Here is a 21,678-nt window from a genome sequence, read left to right on the forward strand (position 1 = left end):
TCCATCCTTCAGGGCCTCTTTCCCACTCCAATCTACTGAGATTGGGGATGATGCCTACTTTCTTATTTATTACCTTGGAAAGGATGACTCAATACTTTAAGCATTTGGTATAAAGCACTTGCCTCTCACTCTTCACTTGTTCACCAATCTCACTTCTAGATTTGATTTGGCCAAGGAATAGTCACTGCTGAGATAGATTTATAAGATTGCTTTTTAGAACCTTGGTACCTGCCCCACTGGAATTTGACCTCTAAATTCTAGCATATAGTTCAGGTCTTAGAATTTGGTGCTTACTCTTTTGATCTTTTGGAGCTCACAAGATTATAAATATGCCTAATATTCATAAATCTAGAATCATGAAGAACAGGCATAGCAAAGGTAGAAGCAACAGCAGGATAATGAACAGACCACTTTCTTTCTTTCTTTTAATATAGCTTTTTATTTACAAGATATATGGAGCGGTAATTTTTTAGCACTGACAATCGCAAATCCTTTTGTTCCAACTTTTTCCCTTCCTCCTCCACTCTCTCCCCCCACCCCTTCCCCCAGATGGCAGGTTGACAATACATGTTAAATATGATAAAGTATAAATTAAATACAATATAAGTATACATATCCAAACAGTTATTTTGCTGTACAAAAAGAATCAACTTTGAAATAGTGTACAATTAGCCTGTGAAGGAAATAAAAAATGCGGACAAAAATAGAGGGATTGGGAATTCTATGTAGTGGTTCATAGTCATCTCCCAGAGTTCTTTCGCTGGGTGTAGCTGGTTCAGTTCATTACTGCTTTATTGGAACTGATTTGGTTCATCTCATTGTTGAAGATGACCATGTCCATCAGAATTGATCATCATATAGTATTGTTGTTGAAGTATATAATGATCTCCTGGTCCTGCTCATTTCACTCAGCATCAGTTCATGTAAGTCTCTCCAGGCCTTTCTGAAATCATCCTGCTGGTCATTTCTTATAGAACAACAATATTTTATAACATTCATATACCACAATTTATTCAGTTATTCTCCAATTGATGGGCATCCGCTCAGTTTCCAGTTTCTGGCCACTATAAAGAGGGCTTCCACAAACATTCTTGCACATACAGGTCCCTTTCTCTTCTTTAAAATCTCTTTGGGATATAAGCCCAGTAGTAACACTGCTGGGTCAAAGGATATGCACAGTTTGATAGCTTTTTGAGCATAGTTCCAAATCACTCTCCAGAATGGCTGGATGTATTCACAATTCTACCAACAATGTATCAGTGTCCCAGTTTTCCCACATCCCCTCCAACATTTCACATTATATTTCCTTATCATTCTAGCCAATCTGAGAGGTGTGTAGTGGTATCTCAGTGTTGTCTTAATTTGCATTTCTCTGATTAATAATGTCCAATTAAGTCAATAATGACTTGGAGCATCTTTTCATATGGCTAGAAATTGTTTCAGTTTCTTCGGAACAGACCACTTTCAACCTATCAGTGATTCGTTACAGTCCTTACTTCTTCATTTGAACATAGCCAAGCAGGAAAAGCCAATGCATGTTTTCCTTTTCAATACATCCCAGTTCTATACCTGAAGTTTTCTTGGTGGTTTCACTTGGATTTTTGAACAGTTTAACAAGAACAAATCCATCTCTTCACCATGTAGTTATCAAACTGGCAACTAATTCCATAATGTCTGTTTATGCTGAAAAATCCTTGTGAGGATTGCCTTAACTCTATATATTATATATTTTCATGAGGTTTGGGCTTGACCAATCTTCATTAAACATTCATAACACATCAACATATACCTATGTGTTTATCTCTCTCTCTATATATATAATTTCTATTTCTACCTTCATGTCTTTCTATTTCATCATTTATAATAATGTCTATTTATCATCTGTCTATATGAAATGCATGTGTGTAACCCATGACAGCTTTGATTAATGGAAGTTACCCCATAGGGTATCTTTGTGAATTGTCTAGATTTAGGATAAGGAATGTATATTCCTTACATTTTTCTGATAATGAAATAAATATTATAAATCATATCTCTCCAAGCCACAGACTAGAGGTATAAAAACATTTTAAGGAGAGGGACAGTTTTCAAGAGAATAGCATCATTAATATGGTTATATTGGGAAGGGACCATATATAAATTCAATGTTATTTTGTAATTTTTTAATTAATTGAAAAGCATGATTGAAATGATAGAAATTTGCTTTACAAACTAAAATAAATTCATACATTTTTTCTTTGTCACAACAGACATTTCAATATCAGAATTAATATCATATTGTGACATCCCATCCAGTTGTATAAACTACAATTGTAAATAGACAAGAAGATGAATGATATAATTTGTTACTTAGTTTTTTCAGAATTACTTAAATAAAAGCATTTCTATTTTCTGTCTATAAAAACAAAGACATTAAGATAAAACAGATAATTTTGCTGTCTTCCTTTTTCTTCTATTTATTAGTGAACAGAGCAATTAATAGTTTTTTAAAGGAACTCTGTAGTTGAGAAATCTCTATATGAATTTCAAAAAATTACAGATAAGTAAAAGTGTTGAACTTATAACTATTAGCAATGTGAGGAATGCTAAGGGACTGCATAGATCACTAAGGTAAATAATAACATGACCAATTTTCTTACATATATTAGTTATTCTCGTATCTTCACCTCTGAAGGATGTTAAAACTCTAGTTGGATCTCAAAGGATATCTCTTACAAAGACTTTCCTTCTCATGTCCTAGTACTTTCCTTAAGGCATCCTTCATCTCCTTATTCCTAAGGCTATAGATGACAGGGTTCAAAAATGGGGTTATCATGGAATAAAACAAAGTCACAACCTTTTGGGTCTCTGCCACATGCCCAGATCTTGGACTCATATAGATCACCATTGCAGATCCATAGAAGAGGGACACTACAACAAGATGGGAACCACAGGTAGAGAAGGCCTTTCTTCTACCTCTTCCTGAAGGTATCCTGAGCACAGCTTTCAGGACCAGAGTATAGGTCCCTATGATATAGAAGAAGGGGATAACCAGAATCATAGAACTCAAGAAGGAACAGATAAATTCCATCATAGGTGCTGGTGTGCAGGTGAGTACTAGAATTGGGGATGGGTCACAAAGAATATGGTCAATAATTTTGGGGCCACAAAAAGACAACTGGGAGATGATGATAATGGGGACAGGGAACCAGAGAAATCCAATTATCCAACAGTTGATAACCAGGCTAATTCGGAGATGTCTTGTCATGATGATGTGATAGTGTAGAGGCCGGCAGATAGCAAGATATCGATCAAATGCCATTATAGCCAGAAAAAAACATTCTACTGCACCTAAAGAAAAGAAGAAATAGAACTGGAGGAAGCATCCAGAAAAGGAGATGACTTTGGTCTCAGAGAAGAAGTTGGCCAACATATTGGGAACAGTAGTACTGACATAACAGATCTCTAGAAAGGAGAAGTTGGCCAGTAGTATGTACATGGGGGTATGAATTCTCACATCCCTGAACACAGCACAGATGATAGATCCATTCCCCAGGAGGGTGAGAATGTAAATTGTCAAGAGTAGCACGAAGAGAAGTTTCTGTGTCTCTCCAGTGTAGGTGAATCCTAGGAGGATGAAACCAGTAACGCTACTGGAGCTGTTGTAGGTGTTGAAGAAAGTCACTTGCCTATAAACTACACAAAACATCAAAAATTATTACTTAGGTTAGTCACTGTGGAAGATTTTCAAAGTTTGAACAAACATAGACTCCCTTGATTCTTTACTATATTATTACCCTGTGGGGCTACATTCCAATTGTTGTTTTCTCTCAATCCATTATCCATTTTTTTTTTTTTTGGTGGAAATGCTTTATTTATATAAGTTCTCTTTGGCACCCAACTTATTTTTCTTTTAAAAATATTTATTTAAAACTTAAATACAAAATATGAAGAGAAAAAGAAAACATTGCCATGTGCATAATAGAACATAAGAGAAGATTCAAAACATGAAGCAAAAAATATCCATTTCAAGAAACCTATATAATGAATACTATACATTGTGTTTGTAGCTGTCCATCTTTTATTTCCTTCCCTGTATGTTTTATTTTGTTCTCTGCTATGCATTATGCTAATGCACTTCATTTTCCTGTCTTTCTACCTTCCCATATCCAGAAGGCCATGATTTAGCATGGATATACACACATACACATATATACATATATTTACACAGCCATATATGTGCACACACACATGAATACATACACTCATATTTATACGATACATATACACATACATATATACATATATAGATGTCTATAAACACATACATATATATACACACACATTTATATGCATCTATATAAGACTATATATTATCCTTGTTTGACCTCTATTTTGCTGAAGATAAATAACATCTTTCTTCATAAGTCCAAGTCTTTACATATTTTTCTAAATCTACTAACTCATTATTTCCTATGCCACAACAATATTCCAATCTTTAATTTTTAGTTATTTTAAATAGTCTAAAACATATTGATTAAAATGGCTGACACAGTATGGTTTCCCTATTTTTCTTTTTGGATTCAATCTATTTTAGCTTTAACTTTGAGATGATGATTACTATCCCTGATTTTTTCCCTAATAAATTCTAATAAATTTACCTAATAAATTCTACTCCCTATGTTTATTTTATTTTTGTGTTTATTTCTTATTTCCTATACCTGCACTTCTCTGATTTACTTCTACTCACTATCTTGTTCTCTTATTACTTAATCTACCCCCTCTCCAAGCATCCTGCCCTTATCCTTTCCCCATACTCTTTTCCCCTTGCTGCCTTTTTTAAATCTGAATTTAGAAGATTTTTATAGCCTTCCAAATGTAATGTTGTCCCCTTTTTATCACACCCTTCTATAATGCCCTCTCCAGGTCTATTCCCTCACCCTCTTTTTTCTTTCTTTATTTAGATGTTATTTCCTTCTGAAGGTATAAATTGTTATCTCTTTGATTTAGATTTGATGTGAGTAGGGTTCCCTCTTAAAAATCCTTACCTTATCATTTGTCCTTTCCTATTCCCCTTAGCCAGTTATTACTTGCTGAATTTAGAAGGCACTCCCCCTTACTCCTGCCACCTATGAATACGTATGTATGTATGTATGTGTATATATAAATATATATATATATATATATATATATATATATATATATATATATATGTATGCAGTATTCTCTCTTTAACTTACTCTTAATGAGAATAGGGTTCAGGAACTACCAACTCTCCTCCCCCATCAAATTCTTCCATGTCAGATCTTCTTAATCTTCATTTGTACAAGATAATCATGCTTTTCACTTGTTTTTCTACATTGTTGATTTTTAGAATAACACCATATTCAGTTCTATCTCAATCTTTTTTTTGACCTACTCTACTAGAGATGATCTTATACATATGACTATCTTAAACATATGGTATATAAAAAGTAAACAGTTTGTCCTTATTGAATCCTTATCTTTGCAATTAGTCTTTGATGTTAACTTTCATTTCTCTTGGATCTTGTATGTCAAATTTTCTTTTAAGAACATGCTTTTTTTTTTTTTTCTGAGACAATTGGGGTTAAGTGACTTGGTCAGGATCACACAATTAAGATGTGTTAAGTGTCTGAAGCCAGATTCCTCCTGACTTCAGGGCTGGTGCTCTATCCACTGCACCACCTAGCTGCCCCTAGTTCATGCTTTTTTTGTGACAAAATCCTGGAAGTCTGGCAATTCATTGATGTCCATTTTATTTTGTTACATTGAAGATTATGCTTAAGTTTTCTTGAAATAATATTTTCTGCCACAACCCCAGTTTTTTGCTCTTTGTTCCAAGACCTGCAATCTTTTAGTGTATTTGTTCTAGGTCTTGAGTGGTTCTAATTGTGGCACTGATGCTTTTGAATTGTTTTTTTCTTGTTGCTTGTAATATCTTATTTTTGATCTGTGGGTTTTGGAATTTAGTTATGACATTTATGTAGATTTTCCTTGTAGGATTTCTTTCAGGTAATAGGTGTTTTTTTTTTTTTTTTCTATTTATACTTACCCCTCTTATTCTAACAATATAGGACAATTTTCTTAATATTCTTCTTGTATTATTGTATAAAGATTCTTTTTTAATGGTAGCTTTTATTATTTTTATGCTTTTTAAAAAATCTGTTCTCTAGATCAGTTTTTTATGAGATGTCTCACATTCTCTTCTATTTTTTATTATTTATATTTTATTTTGTTATTTCTTGGTGTCATGACTTTTCTGACTTCCTCTTATCCAATTCTAATTTTTAAGGAATTGTTTTCTTTCTTAAGATTCTGGATCTCTTTTGCTAGTTGGTTAACTTTCTCTTTATAATCTTTTTTTTTTTGAATTGTTCTTTAAAATTTTTTTTCAATTTTCCTGATTTGATTTTAAAAGTTTTTTTTTTAAGTTCTTCCATGAATTCTTTTTGAGTAGGAGACCATTTAATATTATTTTTTGAAGATTAAGAGAGACTTTCTGTTTTGCTTCAGTTTCCTACTCTGGATCAATTCTGGTCTTTTTTGTTCCCATAGTAACTTTCTGTGGTCAGATTCTTTCTCCTTTGCCTGATCATTAAAAAAAAAAAATTATAGTAGCTTGTTATTATAATCTCCTTTAGTCTTCGGGTAAGTGGGGATGGTGACTCTGGCCTCAGGTCCTACTTCAAGTCTCCCTGCTGGATTGAAACTGAATCAAGAACTCTACCCTTATGGCCTGTTGTCTTCTATCAGTAGAGGTTCCCTTACTTTTCTCTCCTCAGACACCTAATTCCCCACATTGGAGAGATGACAATTTCTGTGGCTTAGTTGAGGCTACATACTAACTTAACTTGTCCTATGGCTTGCTTTCTTGCTCACCTGAAGTAGAGTTCACTTGGAAGTGTTTAAACTTCACATGGCCCAACCCTCTATCTTGGGATTTTTCTTTGGATCTTCTCTGATTTACTCATGGAAGCTGTTCTTCTGACTCAACTCTTATTGATTTTCACTGCTCGATGTTTTCCAAGGTGCAATTTTATCTTGTTATGGTGGAACTCTGACGAGTTAAGGAGCTCAGAATTTTCTGACCTACTCCTCCATTTTCCCAGAATCCTCTCCCTTATTTTTTCCCCCACAAAGATGATTTCCTTTACTTAGAAATGTTTTTCTCTTTGAAATGTACCTCATTTCATGCACCAAAATTGCTATTTACAGATCTTCACTTAGTAGAATCATCCTTATATCATGAAATAATGAAGGAGATCTAGGAATATTGGAATCACTACTTTCTGTATTGATTTTTTTGTGTTTTTGCATGACTTACAAATAATTGTTTGACTTAGTTAACAATTAATTCTACGAACAAATCACTCCAATTGAGATTGAATTGATGGATAATTTCAATTTAAATAATATAGTTAGCAGAGGATGAGAGAGAGCAGTATACAGACTCCAAGAACCAGATTAATACTCAACTGACTAAATTGGAATATCAAGACAGAGTTACCATGTTGGGAACTCTGGGTCAGGAATTAAATAACTCTGTAGAAGCCCTTGTAATCTAAGTGTAGAGACTAATTATGTAGTTCTTCTCTAGCAAGATAAATGTCAATCTCCTGTCTTTATTTTCATTATCTGCTTTTCTAACTCTCTTAAGAGTAAGAGTGTTAAGTGACAACTATTATCCAGGAGCTTCTCAAACAGAAGTCTTGGGCTTACACATGGGAAATTAATAGATAAAAATAGAAATAAAAAATAAAGAGTAAGAATAATGCAAGTGAGTGTGGATTTATAAATGAGTGGGTCTCTATGTGCCTGTATATATGTTTGTGCATGTGTGCATGTGTATACCCATGGGCACATGGACACAATCCTAAGTCAAGCCATAGTAGATTCAGTGGCTTCCTGAAAGGATGGAAATATGTCAAAGGTAGTGACAGAGGAATCTAGACTCTTGACTGGCCAATTTAACTGGCTGATGAGAAGTCTTCTGAAATTCTAGTTTTCTAAAGAGCAGGAGTAAGTAAATGGGGTGTCTCCTGATATGTCAATAACACATTCCAAAATAATGATGATTTATTAAATTAACAGTGAAATATTCTGTAAAAAAAGTTTGCTTTAGCAAAGTCTTTGCTATTCTGATGGTAAATAGATGGGCTAGACAATATTAAAATTAGATGGATATGGAACTGATTTAATGTCTAGTTTCAAAAAGGAGTTATTTATGGTTCTATATCAATTTATAAGAAGGTCTCCAATGAATGCTCCAAGATCTGTGCTTGACCTTTTCCATATCATTTTTATTAATGACTTGGGATAAGGACATAGATGGCAGATGTATCAAATTTACAGATAACATAAAACTGGAAAGTATAACAAAAGTTGGCTGATAAAATCAGAATCCCAAAAGATCTTGACAAGCTGCTGCTAGACCATGGGGCTGAATCAAGTTAAAATTGAATAGGAATAAATTACACTACAATTCAGAAAGTCAAATTCACATGTATAAAATGAAGAGGGATGTTCTTATTTCAATATTTCATTAGATCTGTGGTGAGGTGGCCATTCCTTCTATCACTATGGATCACATAAATCTGTATGTGAGCAATTTAATTTCTACTTAGTATTTTCAATTTTCTCTGCTCAAAATTGTTTTCTTTTTTTTAAAACTAAGACCTTATATGCTAAATAATATTATCTTCTCACTTAACTTTTGATAATATAATAATTGAAACTATTCAAGAACTTAATGACTGAATTTCTAATGAGATAATTTCAGACATCCTTGTGGGTGGTTGGGGACACAAGGGGGTTTTTATAGTTCTCTTTAAGGCTCATTTTCTAAGTGGCTAGCTCCTCTGATTATTTGTAGCTCTAGTCATAGATGACATAACAAAATTTTATAATTCTTTTTTGAGAGGCAGGTTCTATTATTACCCTCATTTTATAGATAAGGAAATTGAGACTGAGAAAGGTAAAGTCAGTAAACACACATTTATTAAGCACTTACATGCCAGGTGTTATGCTAATTGTAGGACTTGTCCAGGGTCACACATAGTAAGTGTCCGAGGCAAGTTCTTTCTGGTTCAGTACTCTATTCAATGTCAACTAATGCCTAACATGCCTAATAAGACTCAATGTTACAGAATGGGATTTTTTGCTCATTTTTATCATCACGGCTCCAAATATTCTTCCTTTTTGCAATGCTATTCAATGAACTGAAATGCATTTTGGACCAAATCAAAAGATGGCTTATGAGAATGAATTGTTACTCACCTGTGCTCATTTTTCTGCTGGTCTTTCTGACTTGCAGAAAGAAAGCAGCTGTCCAGTTGTTTTTTTTCCCAAATGCAGTGGCCAAGAAAGGCATGCAGGTTCTTTTAGTTTTCAGTAGTTTATGTGATGCATGTTAAATGATCTTCGAGCTAACTTTAGATAAACAAACTGCTTTGAAAGAATTTGTTTTATTTTATGAAACAAATGAAAATTGGTTGAATTTGGACCCCCCATCTATTAATTTATTTTATGCCACACTTTTAACTTTGATAACTTATGAAAGCTTGATATTAGACAAAATAGTTGGAATAAGCCAGAGAACCTTATCAGGGAAGAGAATGATTTTGTCTAATGTTTATTCTTTTTTAAAAATTAGTTTCCAAAAGTCACAACAAAGTACATGTTTGGAAATTAGGACGGTCCAGATAACTGAGACAAGACCTGAATTCTTGATTTATTTGATCCTCTTATTTGTTACAGAAAGGAAACTTTAGCAATATGACAATTGCATATTTCATTCATGTCACATGCTTTGTGTCCAAAGTTCACAAATGTAAGGATTGTGTTCTCAGTTGTGACAAATGGCAAACTTCTCTGGAGGAGATAAAATTTCTCTTTCCTCTCTCTCCCTCTTTCTCCCTCTCCTCCCTTTCTCTCCCCCTCTCTTTTCCTCTGTCTCCCTCTCCCTTTTTTTCCCCTTACCTTTTGTCTCTCTCTCTCTCTCTCTCTCTCTCTCTCTCTCTCTCCCCCTCTCTTTCTCTCTTTCCCTCTCCCTCTCTCTGCCTTTTTCTCCCTCCCTCTCCCTTTCTCCTTCTCTCTCTCCCTCCTTTTCTTCCTGTTCTATCCCTGTCTCTTTCTCTCCCTCTTCTTTCCCCCCTCTGTCTCTCTGTCTCTGTTTCTCACTTTCCCCAATTATTGCATGCAAACAAGCAAAGCTTAGCAGTGATATTTGTTTCCTTTATTATTATTTTAAAGTAAGTATTGCCTTGCCTATTTTTTTGAGTCAGGATAGAGAACCCTAAAGTCATATTTTTTCTTTTTTCTTTTTTGCCTCCATAGTTTTTAGTAAAGAGAAAACCAACTGTTCTATCTGGTACCTGAGACAAACTAGTATCCTACCTGATATCTCTCCTCCTAGAGGAAAGGTTGGAGAGATGGAGTTGGTATCACTAATTCTCCAAGCTTGCTAGAAAAGTGATGAATGAATCATAAGTGCAACCTAGTTGAATCCACAAATACACCTCTTTGAGGGATCATTTTGTTGTCTATAGATAGAAAACAGTACCATGGGAAAACTCAGTGCCAGAGATTTCTCTCTCTTCAAGACCTGCCTTCTCTGGGGACTTAGTCTCTGAGTATTCTTTCAGAAAGATCTCCATAGGCTGCCCAATACACTATATTCTGATTTCTCTGCTTTGCTTTTCAGAAGTCCTAAGAGATAGAAGAAAGACTGATCCTGTTAATATTCAGTGCCTCTCTGGGGACTCATGAGTTTTTTTTTTTTTCTTCCAGAGCATAGATTCAAGTGACCCCTAGGGTGATTAGCATTGGCAAGCATCATGTCCTTGTGGATAAAGGCATGAACTAGAAATCAAAAGATTGACTACTTTTTTTCTTGTTTTCTATCTGAGAAAAGCACTTTATGATTTAAAGTGGGTCTTAATGAAGTCAAATTTTAAGTCAGCTTTCCAATCAGTAAAACAGAATAAATATTTATAACCCTTGCCTACCAATTTCTCAGACATTGTATAATGACAAATTAACCAATTATTATTTCTTTTATGCTTAATATAAACCCAAATGAATATCTGCAAAGCCCCTTGCAATAAAAATTAAGTTCAATTCTTCTTTCTAAAGTGGCTAGAAGCAGTTAGGTGGCATAATCTATAGAGAGGTTAACTTGAATTTAGGAAGATATAAATTTAAATTCTACTTCAGACACAAGCTGTATGATCCTGGCAATTTATTTAACTTCTTTAGATCTCAGTTTCCTTATCTGTAAAATGAGGAGGTTAGATTTGATGTTTTCAAAAGTCTATTTTAGCTCTAAATCTATGGTAAGAAATGTATACTTTTAAAAAAAGTATACATTTCTCTCCATTTTGGGGTGGCTTTTCCTATTCTACCTGTGTTGAAGGTGTGAATGGAGCTTAGTGTCACTTTATGACTAGTGTTAATATCATGCCTTCCTAGACCATTTAAATTCTCTTTATTGGGTCTTGATGTTCAGATAGCTTCTAATGCATTGGTAGTTGGCCTTTTTTCTTGAAGAGGGCCAAGATGATATCACTATGTCAAAGTCAAATTACAGTATATTTGACTGTGTTTGATCAAAGCAATAAGAGTTTGGAATGCTCTGCCAAGGTCATACACCAATAGTCCCTATGAACATTTGGGATGGCTTCTTTAACTGTGCACATCTTGTGTTTCTTCTGAACTAATTCAACTCAGCTTTGCTCACAGAGCATAGCGACTTCTCTAATGAGGACCCTTGCTCGGTGGTCCTATGCCAGTGCACAGAAAAATCAATTCTAAAGTTGTTTAAGGAGACCTTGAGAGTGTCCTTGTGTTGTTTTTTCTGATCACCTTGTGAGTTCTTGCTCTATGGGACTTCTCCATAAAATAGTCTTTTTGGCAAACATACATTTGGCATTTGAACAATGTGGCCAGCCCAACAGACTTGTGCTCTCTGCAGTAAAGTTTGAATGTTTGGCAGTTTAGTTCAAGAAAAATCACAGTGTTTCTTATTTCATCCTCTCAGGTGATCTTCAGAATCTTCCTGAGACAGCTCAAATGGAAGCCATTCAGTTTCCTGGCAAGATGCTAGTATACTGTTTAAGTTCCATAAGCATACAACAAGGAGGTCAGCACAATGGCTCAGTAGACTTCAATTTGGTTATCAGTCTACTACGTTTCCTCTCCCACATTTTCCTTGGAAGTCTCCCAAACCCTGAACTAGCCCTAGCAATGTTTGTGTCAACCTCATTTTCAATGTGGACATCCCTGGATGGTATATTATCAAGGAAAGTGAATTTATCCACAGCATTCAGAATTTCACTATTTGCTGCAACTGATGGTTTCATATATAGATAGTATGATGCAGATTCTTGGAGTACCTGCATTTTCTTGATGTTAATTGTTAGGCAGAAATTTGCATAAGCAACAGAGAATTAATCCATACTTTGTTACATCTCAGATTCAAAGTCTGCATTGAATACACAATCATCTGCAAACAAAAAATCATGTACTCTTACACTCCTTCCACTTTAGTTTTGGCTTGTAGTATTTTCAAGTTGAAGAATTTACTATCAGTGAGGTAGCTGATTTTGATGCCGTATTTGTTTATTGAAATCATTTGACAACATGGCTGAAAATATCATGCTAAAAAGCATGAGAGCAAATGCACAGCTTTGGGCATGAGAGCCAGTATGGCTTCAGAAGGGACTAAGGAATAATCAATGTTCTGTTTACTGCCTGACAACTCTAGGAGAAATGCCAAGAGCAGAACAAAGGCCTATATACATAGATTTGTATTATTTTTGTAGATCTGACCAAAGCCTTTGATACTATCAGTTATGAGGACTTATGGAAAATTATGTTAAAATTTGGTTGCCTAGTGAAGTTCATCAGCAGAGTATTTTAATTTCATGGTGGCATGCTTACCTGAGTTCTGGACAATGGGCAATGCTCTTGAGCTTTCCCAGTCACCAATTCATGAATACAACTTAGAAAATCATTAAAGAGCTATTCTTAGCTGAGTAAGGACCATGTAGGACATCCTGAAGCTGTTTCATTAGTATCTTCAATATATATGATTGTTGCTTCTCTTTTTTGTTGGAGAAAATAGTAATTTATCCTGAGGTCTATTTCCACAGGCTTTTAATTTTTTCTCCACTATGGTTGTAGGCAATTGGGCTTTATTAATGTTGTTGAGTTAATACTAATGAGAAATCTACATGAGGTAGACCTAGAGCTGAATTTTAAATAATGCTAGCAAAATGAAGAGGGAGTGGTAAAGTGTGAATATGGTATAGAAAATAGCCAGCTTAAATACATAGTTGGGAGCTGAAGGATCCTGTGAAAGAATGGTGTAAATATTCTAGTATAAATTAGATTTTCAAATACTTGGAGTTGAATAAGATTTCTAGTTTTCCAAGGTTTTACATACTGCTTTCCAGAATAACCTGTATCCTTGACTCTAGACTTTTTCCTATAGTTGCTTCACTCAAGACTTCTCACATTGGAAGTACATCGCAGCTATTTTTATCCCTATATTCCTTTTGTGTTATCACCTCTCCATTGTTCATAGTTTCTCTGACTATTCACATTTTTATCAAGCAGATCCTTTAAATTGTCATTTCCCTACCTGGTTTCTAGTGCTTCAAGATCTTCATTTTGATTTTAATTGAAGTGTAGAAAAATCCTTTTTTTCCCTTATTTTTGCCAAAACAAGAGTTTTTGACAGGAATCTTGCAAATCTGAGTTCTGCTTATCTCTGTTTGGAAAAGGGCAATTTGTACTCTTTGGACAGTACCAGATTTTATTGATCAGATAAGTTCAGAAACTTGGTGCCTTAACTAATGGTACTATGAGGGTCTGATAGGCCTCAGCAAAGTAGAGATATCTATTAAGTGTTGTGAATCCCAACTGAAGATTTACTGATGCTCCTATTACATCCCACTCCCTTCAATGAAGGCCGACTATCTCTTCTCCAACCACCTTAGTAAATACTGTCACTATGTAGCTCTTAAAACTGCTCACCCTTGAGAGCCTAAAAGAAACCATTGCTTGGTTTCTGCTCTTCTGGAATAAAGAAATTGTCTATCAGATCAAGAGGAAAAAAAAATTTTCTAATTGGAATTTGTGGCAGTAGTCTTTGTAAAATTGTCAAACATGTTCAGGGTCTGTCTGAAGAAGCTCTCATATTGCTGAATCTGTCCAGTGTCATTCTTATTATGTATGAGTTGGATAAGAATCTGAAACCCATTGAATCTAGTAGGATTCAGCTTCATTTTTTTTTTTTTTTTCATTTTGGGACTAGGAGTTAAAGAGGGAGTGCCTTGCAAATTTGCACCACTGTAGTTGTTTGTTTTTTGTTTCCAAAAAGGATCATGACATCAGGAAGGTAATATGATTTGAAAGTGAATTGGATTTAGATGAATCAGGGCTGGGAAAAGTCACTAGTTTCATTTTCTCCTCCAGAGCAACCTGGGTTTAGTGGCAAGATATAGATCAGGATTACTAGAGACAATCCCAGATGCAGAGGGAGAACTTGGCCATTTTAAGCTACGATCTTTCTTAGATCTCATTTTGTTTGAGTTAATGCCCATTCAATGACTAATGCTAGGTAAAAAAGGAGGCAAAAATGCCCTCTTTTGCCTTATCAAAAAGTCAGTCTAGGATTTGGCTCTTTTCAACAATGAGGTGATTCAAAGCAATTCCAATAGACTTGTGATGTAAAGAGCGATCCACATCTAGAGACAGAACTACGAAGACTGAGTGTGGCTCAAAGCATAGTATTTTCACCTTTGTTGTTGTTTGTTTGTTTTCTTGTTCTTTTCCTTTTTCATGCTTCCCCCTCCCCTTTTGATATTAATTTTCTTGTATTGCATGACAAATGTGCAAATATGTTTAGAAGAATTGCACATATTTAACATATTGGATTACTTGCTGTCTAGGGGAGGAGGGAGTGAAGGAAGGAGGGAGAAAAATTTGGAGCATAAAGTTTTGCAAGGGTAAATGTTGAAAATTATCTTTGAATGTACTTTGAAAAATAAAAAGCTATTATTACAAAAAAGAAAAAGAAAAGAAAAGAATTTTGGAGCAGTTTCTTGGAAAAAGGCCTCATTTCTCAAACATATCAGGAACTGAATCAAATTTATAAAAATAAGACCCATTCCCAAATTGATAAGTGATTAAAAAATACGAGCAGTTTTTAGATGAAATAATCAAAGGTATTCATTGCCATATGAAAAAAATTACTTTAACTTACTATTTATTGGAAAAATACAAATTAAGACAATTCTGTCACACTGCCTTATATCTATTACTTGGTGATTAATTAAATTAAATTAAATTAATATTTATTAATTTATATATTATATATCATAATTAATAATATTAAAAATAAATTAAAATAATTAAAAACCTTATTAATAGGTCAAAAAAGGGAAATGACAAATATTGGAGGGAATGAGGCAAAAATGAGATATTAATGTTTTGTTGATGGAATTGTGAACTGATTCAACCATTCGGTAAAGCAATTTGGAATTATGCCCAAAGGGATATAAAACCATGCATATATCCTTTGAACAATATCACTACTAGGTATATAGCCTAAAAAAAAATAGGAAAAAGATTTACATGTACAAAAATATTTATAACATAAAAAATATAACAAAAATACATAAAATAATTATATGCACCTTTTCTGGGGGCAAATAATTGAAAATTGAGGGGATGCCCATTCATTGAAAAATGACTGAATAAATTGTGGTATGTGATTATGATGGAATACTATTGTACTATTAGGAGTGATGAGTAGGAGATTCTCAGAAAAACCTGGAGACACTTTTATTTGCTCAAGAAAAGTGAAATGTACTATGTACAAAATAGCACCAAAGATGATCAGCTGTGAATGACTTTGCTATTCTTAGCAACAGAAGATTCAAGATAATTCTGAAAGACTGATAATGGAAAATGCTATCCATATCTACCTATAGAAAGAAATGAGAATGTCTGAATACAGATTGAAGGATACTTTAAGAAATATTTTTCTTGAAGGGTTTTTTTTGGGGGGGATTGGATCTATGTTTTCTTCCTTAAAAGACATTTATGGAAATGTTTTGCATGAATTCACATATCTTCTTAATGAGTGATGAATGAGGAGGGAGGGAGAGAGAGAATCTGGAACTAAAAGTTTTAAAAATAAATATTAAGAGTTGTTAGACTATGTAAAGTACTTGGTAACCTACCTGTGAAGACAAACTATAAGCACATGAACACAGTTACACTTTTTACACAAATCAAGTCAGATCTAAACAATTTGAAAAATATTCATTGCTCATAAGTAGAACCAAAAATATAATAAAAATGATAATTCTACTTAAATTAGCATACTTATTCAGTGCCATAGCAATCAAATGACCAAAAATTATTTTATAGAGAAAAAATAATATCTGGAATAACAAAAGGTCAATAATAGAAGGGGAATTAATAAAAAAAGTGAAGGAAAGTATTCTAGCATATAAGCATTGGACAATAGGTGAATAAATTGTGGTGTGTGATTATGCTGGAATCCTATTGTGCTATAAGAAATGATAAGCTGATTGCTCTCAGAAAAAAACGAGTTACATTAATTGATGCATGTACAAATGGAATTAGTTAAGAATAGGTGAAGAAATAGTGACAACAGATTTTGACAATAATTCATCCCCTTTAAATTTTTATGCACCAGTGTTACTACTTGAGATAGGCCCAGGAGTAATCAGAAAACTTTGAAAGGAAACTTAAATACATCAACAAATATGAACGGAAATGCTAAAAGGGATGGAAATCTGCAACATTGTGAATAAACATTGTGAAAAGGACACATATATGCATATATGTTTTGAAGACTTTCTGAATATAAGTGACATATATCTAAAAGAGAAAATAAGGTCTATAGGATTTCAGAGCATGGAGAGGCTACTAAGACTTGAAATGAATCCTCATAACAATTCTTTGAATTGAATTGAATTAATATCAGGAAAATGACTAGCACTTAATGGGATTCCTCAGTTGGCACAGGAGGCTAACACTACATTGATGGAGCCTAGAGTGAAGTAGATAAGAAATAGCTGTTATCTTATTACTTTAGTCATTAGAAAGAAACTCATGACTTCTTCTTTTGAAATATCTTTGTCTGTTTTATGATAAGAATCTCTGTTAAAATATTTAGTGACAGAGATTTTTAAGCTTTTTACTTTCCTTAACACTACTCAGGGAGAAAGACAATGAAAGTAGTATTACCTTCCCCACCAACCTCCCACAAATATCTGTTGCCTAACATATGTAGAAAAGAGGTTCAGAGAAGTAAAGAACTGGGCCAAGGTCAAAGAGTTAAATAAGTATTTGACATTGGATTCCTACTCACAGCCTTTGATTCCAAGTTCTATCTTCTTTTCCCTGCACCAGATTGCAATGTATTGCTTCTCACAGGTTACATCATCATCACCTTTAAACAGAATGATCCCAGTGCTTGGAATTTCAGACCCTGGTTCAGAATAATTTTGATCATGTAAAGTTTTCAGGGGCTTTCCAATTTTACCACTAACAAGGCTTCTTTTCTTTTCTTTTTTTTTTTTTTAATAAATCTGTGGGCAATGTTGGCCCAGATAAGAAGAACAAGCAGATTGTGGGAATTATTAAGTCATAGGGAGAGTAAATGGGATTCAAGGTACTAGATTTAAGTAAGTATGAGGAAGAATAACAAAATGGGAAAAAAAGACCAAGATAAGGTCAAAATGGACACATGACCTAGGTAGTAAAAGCTATTACAAGAAAATTTGAAGAACATAAAACTGTGCCAGACTGTCTGAGCATTCTTCTCCTAAAAGCAGCAGGCTGCCAGGATCATACTTACCAGTCTTTGGAGCCCACCCGGATAAGCATAGAGATGAGCTGATTGGGAGGTGCAAGCAGTCAATCTTTATTCAGAGATCATCTCAGTGGGAGAAGCAGGAAGTAAGAGAGTGAGTTCTGCTCAAAGCCATCTATTTATCTTTCCTCTCTTCTGGGATTACCTTTTCCAAGGCACTCAGTATAATGCCATAGGTGGAACACCAGGAAGAAGGTATGTGGAGTTGATGTTGCACCAAAGAAGGAGATTTAGTGGGAGGACACTACCCCGCCTCCACCTCAAGGAGCTTCATAAGAAGTTCCTATAACTCCTTCATGATACAACCTGCTACCTCAGGAGCCATACCCATTTTTACCTCCTGGGCCTGCCTTGCCAAGCTAGGTGGCATGTAAGGCTATATGGCTAAACTCGGGGAGAGGAGTGCCTCTAACATTTGCCCCTTACATGAAACATTTTACTTATCAAACATACGTATAGGTAAACAATTTATGAATAAACAAGAGATAGAGAGCAGAGAGCAGTGTGAGGTATAAAGTGAAAAATTATACTTACATTAAATTAACAAGTTTTCATATAAATAATACAAATGTAATCAAGACCAGAAAGAAAGTGGAAAATAATTTTATAGTTTCTCAGATAAAGCATGTCCTAAGCATATGGAAAACTTCATAAAATCTGTAAGAACATGTCATTCCCCAAATGATAATTGGTCAAAGAATATGAACAGGCAGTTTTCCAAAGAAGGAATCAAAGTGATTTATAGTTATGTGCAAAAAATTCTCTAAATCATTACTAATCAAGTAAAAGCAAATTAAAACAACCTCAAGATATCATTTCATATCTATCAGATGATTGAATGATTGAAGATGATTGAAGAATGATTGAAATAAAAAACAACAACAACAAAAGTTGCAGAGTATGTGGAAAAATTGGGATACTAATTCACTGTTGGTAGGATTAAAAACAGATCTAATCATTTTGAAGAGCAATTTGAAATTATGCCCAAAGAGTTGTAAAACTGTATAAACCCTTTGATCCACTAATATGACTATTAGGTCTGTTTCCCAAGATGATCAGGAAAAAGGAAAAAGAACCTATTCTACAATGTTTACATTACCACTTTCTTGGTGATGACAAAGAACTGGAAATTGTAGGAATGCCCTTAAAATGGGGAATGGCTGAACAATTTATGATGATTGTGATGGAATATTACTGTGATATAAGAAATGGTGAGCTACTTGATTTTGGAAAAACATGGCTAGATTTATAGGAAATAATGAAGAGTGAAATATACAGAATCAAGACAATGTTGTATACAATAATAGTAACAATGTTTTAAGAACAACTTTGAAAGACTAAGTAATTTTGACTATTATAAATACTAGATTAATTACAAAGAGGGTATCAAGGAAGACACTACCTGCATCCAGAGAAGTAGGTATAGAATGATTTTACAAATACATACACATTTATGTCTAATTATAGTCAATACTAATAACTAATTGTAATTATAGGGAAGGAAAAAGAAAAAAGTAATATGACAAAAAGAAAAATAATTTTATTATATATTTAAAAGAAATAGCAAGATGTAAATAGTAAAATTGGAGTTTGATGTGAAATCATTTTTTAAAAATATTCTATTATGTTATGGAAATGCTTGTTTCATTTCTCAAGTTCAGAATAAAATAAATTTAAAAAATCCAGGGATGGAAAAATGAAAATAAAAATTTTTTTTTGTACACTGAAAGGGCTTATATTCTACTCTTATTCCATATACATTTAAAGTATAGATACCTGATTACTTTAAGGAAAGACAGTTTTTTAGCTAAGAGTAGAGACAAAACTTGGGACAAAAATCAAGATTGAAATAAAGAGATTCTAAGAGGCAAAGATGAGGAGACAATCCATTCCAAAAAAAGAGGTTATTGTTGTTTAGTCATATCTGATTCTTCGTGACTCCATGCACCATATGACCGTGTCCATGGAGTTTTCTTGGCAAATGCATTGAAGTGGTTTGCCATTTTCTTCTCCAGTAGATTAAGATAGAGTTTAGTAACTTATCCAGGGCTCCACAGCTAATACATGCCTAAAACCAGATGTGAAATCAGGTCTTCTTGACTCTTTGCCTAGTCCTCTATTCACTGAACCATTTAACTATGTAGAATTGAAGACGATGGAATGCCCTGTGCTAGAATGGTTGAACTCTGACATGTGTGAAAGTGAATATGCAATGTTTATCTAGAAAAGTAGGTTAGGGAAAGGTAGTGAAGGATTTTAAAGGCCAAGCTGAAAAGAATATATTTTATGCTAGCAGAATTAGGGAAAGGCCTCCATGAACAAAGCGAAATATACTATATAGAAAGTAGTAACAATGTTCTGGGATGAACAGCTATAAATAACTTTGTAATTCTCAATAGTACAATTATCTACAATTACTCTGAAGGACTTATGATGAAAAATCCCATCTGTACCCAGAGAAGGAACTGATTGTATTTGAATACAGATCGAAGCATTCTCTGTTTCTCTCTCTATCTCTCTCTTGAGTGTTTTTATTTTCATTAGGGGATCTATCTTTTCTTTCACAATTTGATTTTTATGGAAATATTCTGCATAAGTTAACATGTAGTTTCTTGATCATGGCTGGGGTTAATTGAGAGACTAAAAAAATCTTAAAAACAAATGTAAAAAGATTGTCTTGAATGTGACTGCTGAAAAAATTAAATAAATAAAAGAAAATTACCAAGGTAAAATAGATAAAATGAACTCATTAACATTGTAATGAAAAATGAACAGGCAAAAGTATGGGAAAGCATGTAAAGATGATCTTGTTCTTCAATATTTTAAAACACATTGCAAAATATTTATCATCAAAGCTATCTGATGTGAGGGTAAAATAAAGAAATGGAATAATAGAGTACTAGACTGACAATTATATGTACACACACACACACACACACACATGCACACATATATACATACATCTCAGTGTATATACACAAAAGTACTATTTGATTAAAGCAATAGAAAGTTTAAAAAAGGCAAGTATTCATTCCTTACAAAATTTAGATTATTTTGTACTTTATTTTTTTTTCTTTTGGAAAAGAGAGCAGCAATTTGATAGAAAACTGATTTAGAACTATCTTATGTCTAAATGACTGAGTTGGTCAATAGATGGTGATTTAAAAAAAAAAGGAAAATAAATAATAATCAAAAGGCATTTTTTGATTAGCTATTATGTACCAGACATCTACTAGGCTACTGTAATACAAAAATAAAAGTGAGGAAATCCTAATCTTCAGTGAAGATCATACAATGAGGCATTTATGTTCATTCTCAAAGGAAGATGATTTTTTTCTGTTTAACAATAATAAAAATCAAATTCAGACTGACATTCTTCATTACATTAACATTTTTCTATAAAATAACAACACATTAGGAAAACAATAATGGCTATTATAATAATAAAATCCTTTCATCTAAAATATACAAAGAATTCTTTAAAATTGATCAATCTACATTGGAAAAATGATCAAACATGAATAATATTCAGAAGAGAAAATATACACGATTATAATCTTGAGAAGAAAAAAAAAACTTGGTCTCATTGATAATCAAAGAGATATACAAGTTAGTATCTTTTTGAAGTATCACCTCAAACCCAGTCAATTGGCAGAAATAATTAAAAATAACATAATTCAATATGGTAGTACCATAGAGAAATAGAAGTGAGAACACATATTCTTTGCTTGGAGAATTGCAAGCTAATAGAATCTTTTTGGATA

General features: G+C 33.6%; 1 protein-coding gene across 1 annotated transcript; it reads right to left on the reverse strand.

Annotated features, from left to right (window-relative positions):
* Positions 1-2,686: 2,686 nt before the first annotated feature.
* LOC127546597 (olfactory receptor 11G2-like) lies at positions 2,687-3,688 on the reverse strand. Its single transcript, XM_051973626.1, has one exon. It carries the CDS (start codon positions 3,686-3,688, stop codon positions 2,687-2,689), a length of 1,002 nt encoding a protein of 333 aa, XP_051829586.1.
* Between the last annotated feature and the right edge of the window lie 17,990 nt (positions 3,689-21,678).

This window comes from Antechinus flavipes, chromosome 2, assembly GCF_016432865.1.
Source record: "Antechinus flavipes isolate AdamAnt ecotype Samford, QLD, Australia chromosome 2, AdamAnt_v2, whole genome shotgun sequence".
Taxonomy (NCBI): Eukaryota; Metazoa; Chordata; class Mammalia; order Dasyuromorphia; family Dasyuridae; genus Antechinus; species Antechinus flavipes.